Genomic DNA, 6,000 nt, shown 5'->3' with positions numbered 1-6,000 from the left:
TTATGATTTTCATGACACCGAGATCGTGCGACTGTCCACTTGGTCAAAATCGACGATTGAATGCTACATCCGGGAGCCGGTGATGAAACGTCATCTTTTCACGGAGGCGAAGCTTGTCGCTGAATTCGTTCCTGATGGAACCTCGGGCGAATCGGTTGGGCTGACACGTCGAACACTTTTTTCCGAACCAAGCATCTTCCGAGCATGGGCAAGCATGCCACCAAGATGACCTACGGGAATGAGCTGCCGGTACAGAGACGGCAAATGATTGAGTTACCGATCTCTCACCATTGGATCGAAATTCGAAACCGATTCATCAAGGATTCGTTCGCGGGACCAATCGCCTTCTGGTAAGAACTGCTCCGAGCGATTCCGAATTCCGGTGACGGCGGAATCAGTCTGAACGCTCATGGCGAATGCGTGCTTAACATTCTTCTGACTGTTTCGGCTCAGCTGTTGGATCCGGAGTCCGTCGGGACCAAAGAAATAGATATCCCAGAGCAGACGAGAGCGAGTGTCAAGAACGGGATGCACAACGGGAGCTCATTGTCTTCCTCGTCTCGAGCTCGGCTGGACTCATTACGATCGATGACGATTCCGAGGTCCTGAATACTGAAACCTTGAGAACGGCCGCGCCATTAGTTCTCAGTGTAATCACGGTCGCTAGCGCTACCCTCTTTCCTCGGAATGAACACAAGCTACCGAGCTGAGGCTTCCGGGGATGCAAACGGAAGACTGAAAAAAAACTTTGATGTGTTGCGAAATGCGCGGCCCTGCAGAGCTGCCGAGAGACGTTCAGCTGTTAAATGGTTCGAATAATTGTCATTTAAAGTTGAAGCTTATCTGAGCCGCACAGACGCGTGAAATTCTCGCCCTCCGAGCTCCTGCAATCGCCCTCCCGCTCCTCGAGCTCGCCGGAGCTCGTTCCTACTTCGCACCGGTATGGGTCGCTCTCAAGATTCGGTGTCGTGCAGATAGAGGCGAATGGCTTCACCCATGCATAGAGCAAGTGCAAGTCCACCAAAAGCATCAAATAACTCATCGCGAAGAGAATCAGCTCCGCTCAGCGCTCGGCTCATGAACAACAACAAGAGTCTGCGGACCGCTTCCTCTAGGTCCGCGGTTCAGCCGGCCCAACATAAGAACCCGCAAATTGTTCGATGCGCTCCCATTTTCACGCGCGTCTGTCTCCCTTCGGGTAGACCACACAGTGCAAAGCGGACTCCCCTGGACTTCCCTTCCGTAGAAGACGGCAGAGGGACACCCGCGGTCCTCGAGCGATTCGGAGTTCTAATGACCATGAAATATTCAAAATTTATCCTTACAGAGTGAATCATCTATATCGGCCAGTCCCAGAATGGGTCTTCTCTTGCCAGAGAATGGGATTGCGCGGAGATATCTTGACACGAAGAATCCGAGAATTGCGCAATCGAAATACGATTTCACCATTCTTGCTGCCTGCTGCAAGCTTCACGCTTCATGCTGCTGCCTCAGAACGCAGCGCATTCCCATGAAGCCTTTAGGATTATTACGAAACGCGCGCTTCCAGGAATTACTGGCTGCGAAATCAAAGAATGAACAATTTGGTCTACCCCGCAGCAGCGAAGGCGAAGCTCAATGAGGGCATCTCTCGGAGGAAAACATTGACTTGTCTGTACGGATAAGCGTTCATCATCGGAGCTTCAAAAATGCGGGGTATTCCGAATTGGTCGAGTCTATGGGGAGCAAATGTCTGACGAATTCATTTATCACCACCTAGCTGAAGAATTTAATATGAGAAGGCTCTGGACGCTGCTTCGTTGATAGGGCTCATGAAGCATGGAATTCAATAACGACCATCGTCAATCGCGCAGGTACAGCAAGGGGTGAGGTGATGGGTCAGCCGATCGATTCGACAGCTCTGTCATCAGATGCTTGCAGTGAAAGCGCTCTGCCCGAGGCGCAGATGCTCCCGAATGAATGAATCGACAGGAAGCGAGTTCCCCACATTTTCCCGGATCCCAGAAAAGTTCGGAAGTCCTCCATTGCGATTATTTTCACGAATTTATTCCATACGCCTGGAGGCGGCATCGGTTTCCTCTAGCGTCTCTTGTCTAGGATCTCTCCTTAGAGCAAGACTCTCGGATCAGGAGTTCGGGCGGAGCAAAGCTTCGAGTTCTCTCTCTGTGCGTTCCCGATAATGTTCGATGATGGGCTTCCTGCAAACTTTCATCGAAGCCGTCACAAAGCCCGTCTCGGGTGTCCAAGGCGTCGGACATAGAACAGCTGTCGACGGAGTTTCTTTGAAAGAGAGCTGTTTGGAGAGACAGTGTCTTTTGAGCGCTAATATAACCTCACGCCTCACTGTGTGATTCTCACAGAGCTCGTCGATACTCCCGCGGATTCCCGATCGACGAGCGAGTTCCTCCAGCTCTGCTCTGTTGGGGTTCACGAGAGCCACCAGCCGACCCGATTTCGGGTCACCGTAAACACATATATTCTCTATGAGAACACAAGTTTTCAGATCAGCTTCCACTTTGCCCAGAGCGATGTATTCGCCTGTTGGGCCTTTGAAGAGGTCTTTCTTCCTGTCGATGATCCGAATTTCCCCTTGCTCTGTCATTTCCCCGATGTCACCTGTTCTGAGATATCGAATCCCGTCTATGACTACAATGCTTTGTTCTGTGAGCTGAGGGTTGTTCAGATAGGCTTTCGCTACGACGCTTCCTCCGGCGAGAATTTCTCCTCTCGGTCTGGGTTTATCCCGTGGATCGTAACCACCCTCGGGCCACGGTTCCAGCCTCACGTAAATATTTCTCAGAGGCGCCCCGCACACAGAGGGAGTCATGGCACCGGGAAGTTGTATTGATATCGCTGCCGCAGTTTCAGTCATCCCATAGCCGCATAGGATATTGCGACAGAGACAAGCTCGAGCAAAAACGTGTGAATCTTCGGAAACCTGCGCGGAGCCGATAACTATTCTTCGGAGCTTCCCACCCAGAATCATTTTGGCTTTGTTGAAAAGAATCGCGTCCAGAAGCGGAGTTCCGAACCCCAAGTGCATCCAATAGGTTTTGTAGCTCACAGCGTGGTTGAATAATCGCTGGAACACTTTTCCCCGTGAAGCGACTTTCTGCGTAATGGACTTTTTCATGCGGTCGAGGACGAGCGGAACCATTGGCATCATCTCCGGATTGAGGAGACTCAGATCCCCCTGTTGACCTTGAGCAATGGCGGATGATTGGTCTGTCAGGGTCAAAAGGGAGGAATATCCAATACGCATTCCCAGGCTGAGACTGATGAGCTCCATCGTTACTTCGAATATATGAGCCAGGGGCAGATACCCGGTGTACGTGCCTCCGACCATCTCCTGTAAGGATACGATTCTCGTGAGAAAGAGAGTTCACGACTCGGACGAGAGCCTCATGAGACCATTCGGTCGAAGTATTGATGGGGCACTCGATTCGAAGAACAACCGACATGCTGAGAGGGCATTCGTCGAGAAGCTAAGTGACCGGTATTCCCATCTTAGGTGGGATCCCGGTCGTCCGGGCAAGGAGGACAATGATTACGCGAAACTCGATTGGGACGTAGCCAGCCAAGGATCGTCGTCACCCCTCACCTCGTCGACAACGACCAAGAAGCCTCTGATCACGGTGAGTATGTTGTCATGTGTGAGTTCCACTCCTTTTGGCGTTCCAGTGGAACCGCTTGTGTACATAATGATCGCCACATCGTCTGATGACGGGCCGGGGATTTTGTCTGCCAAGGAGATCAAGATTGAGTTGGCCTTCCGCCTTGAGGTATCGCAGTTTAGTTTTCTCAATCACAGTTTCTGTGAATTGATCGAGCTCGAATCATGGGACTGATTGCATCCGGAAGATTCCTGCCTTGAGGTCGATCAAGCCCCGGATTTGTAATGCGAGCATACTCGTTGCGCTAACCGTAGGAAGCTCGACGACCCATCGATTCAAAGTCGCTGAAGGATGAAACTGTGATTTCCGAGGACTTCCTGTCCCCTCTCCGCCTCTTGCTCGAAGTGGACGGTGCGCTCTCGAGGTAGATCAAGTGTTTGATGTGCTCGAGTCGAGACAAGTTGTCCAAGACCACATCAATCAGATTTTCACTGATGATGACAACTCCAGCCTGAAACATCAGACTCTCATAGGTCAATCCCCCGCCGGATACTTGGCTGGAGAGGGTGCAGGCTATCGCCGCTCGGGCTTCCGGCTTTCGCCTGCCCCCCCACCTCACCCCTGTCCCTTTTACTCCAGGACTGGGCCCGACTCGCGTTCCTGTCCAGAGCATGAGCGATGTAAGGAGTGAACCATGATTGAGCTTACCTCGGAGTCATTCAGTCCAAAAATTATTCCGCTTTCGCCCAAGTTCGCGTAAAGAGTCACAACTGTGATATTCGACTTGAATGCGGCGAGTGCGCTCAGGAGCCATTCTTGCCTGGTTTCGGCGAGTATGCAGACTCTGGATTTTGACAGAAGACCGAGCTGACGGAACGATGAGGCAAGGAACCTGACTCGGCGATCGACCTCCTCAAAACTCGCCCAGCGATAGGATCCTAGATTAAGCTTAAGGGATTCTCATTCGTTAGAGAAATTTTCTTCAATCTCGCACGGATGAGGCATGACGCATCCCAGGAACCCCTCCACCTAACAACGTTGGCTTCGCGTCGTAGCTACGAGTAATCGAATTCACCTCCGGTTTCACTGGGCCCGGATCTCCCCACCGGTCCAAAAATTGGCTCTCCGAATCGTCATGAGAATCCTTGATAGCGCGTCCCGTGACGCACTATCGGGATCCCGTCAGAGGGAGAATTTTGAGATCCTGTCTAGATGAGAATCTTGGAGAGCGGCCATCCCCTCCATTGTAGATCCACTTCGTTCTGAAGTTCTCAGTGGAGACGATTTCAGGCTCGAGCTGAGGCAGAAGACGTCTCCAGCTAGGCGCGGAGATTGGCAACGTCGAAGAGGCATTCGACGGGGGCGAGAAACGGCGGGAAAAACCTCTGTCTTGTCAACGGGCCCAGCGATCGGAGAACCTTACTGTAGGCATGGATGTTGAACATACATCTCACACCGTGCCGTCGAATCGGCATCGACTTTGACGGAGCCATCGCGGAGACTAATGACGAGTCGAAAACTTCCTCATGGGTCTCGAAATCGAGAGGGAGATCCGGAGACATCCCATAGCTAGAAACTTCGCCTGACCAGCTACGGCCTCGAATGGAAGAAATCGACTTCTGTTCTGTACGTAAAACTCACCTTTTGGACTATGCTCCCATCGGATTGGGTCTCATTGACAACTCCAAGATTTTCGCGGGAGCCCAACATGGAGCGGGTGCCGCCCCTTTTCACAGCGATTTGGAAAACGTCATCGATTGTTGTCGCGTCCGCTATGAGATGATCGAACATCGAGGGAGGACAAGTAGTTTCATATGGTCCCTCAGGAGCACCATTTTTAGAGATACTGAAGAGCATCGAGCTGTGGAGTTGACCACATTCAGGCGGGAAACTCTGGGGCAGCGAATGCGAAAGCAATTCATTGAGTAAGGCATCGAGCATAATTCTACGAAAAACTTTTCCTACGGATGACTCACCGCAACGGCCATTGTCTCCAAGGTTTCTGTACAATAGTATACAAAGGCAGCGTGACGACATCGTAGAAGAACCCGAAAACTCTCGCACAAACCAAAACTACAATGTCTGCCATCGAGATCCACTGGACTTGTCGAAATTTTCTGGAAGACGTCTGCACAGCATAACTCAACCGCCCCACCTAGCAAAGCTTCGCGTGCCGAGGCATCTTTTTCCGGTCGCAGCTGCAATAGACACGGAATCAGACGTTGTTTGAAACTGCCTCGATTTAGGCAAATGAGTGTAGCTGAAAGGTCACGTCATCCCGATGAGCGCTGTTCAGCTTCGGAGAAGACACGTGACATCGATGGGCTGCCTGCGTGTAGAGCGTCCGTGTCAAGGGGCACCTCGAGGTTTACCGACAAAGTTTCGG

General features: G+C 51.7%; 1 protein-coding gene across 1 annotated transcript; it reads right to left on the bottom strand.

The window, feature by feature from the left end:
* Positions 1 to 2,125: 2,125 nt before the first annotated feature.
* On the bottom strand, positions 2,126 to 3,721 carry LOC100906947 (long-chain-fatty-acid--CoA ligase 3). Its single transcript, XM_018640073.1, has 2 exons — positions 3,602 to 3,721; positions 2,126 to 3,349 (listed from the first exon to the last, which is right to left on the bottom strand). The coding sequence occupies exons 1-2, from the start codon at positions 3,698 to 3,700 to the stop codon at positions 2,126 to 2,128; spliced, it is 1,323 nt and encodes a 440-aa protein (XP_018495589.1). The 5' UTR covers positions 3,701 to 3,721.
* Positions 3,722 to 6,000: the final 2,279 nt, after the last annotated feature.

This window comes from Galendromus occidentalis, unplaced genomic scaffold (genome assembly GCF_000255335.2).
Source record: "Galendromus occidentalis unplaced genomic scaffold, Mocc_1.1 scf7180000077474, whole genome shotgun sequence".
Lineage (NCBI taxonomy): Eukaryota > Metazoa > Arthropoda > Arachnida > Mesostigmata > Phytoseiidae > Galendromus > Galendromus occidentalis.
This window is presented reverse-complemented; position numbering and strand designations above follow the sequence as displayed.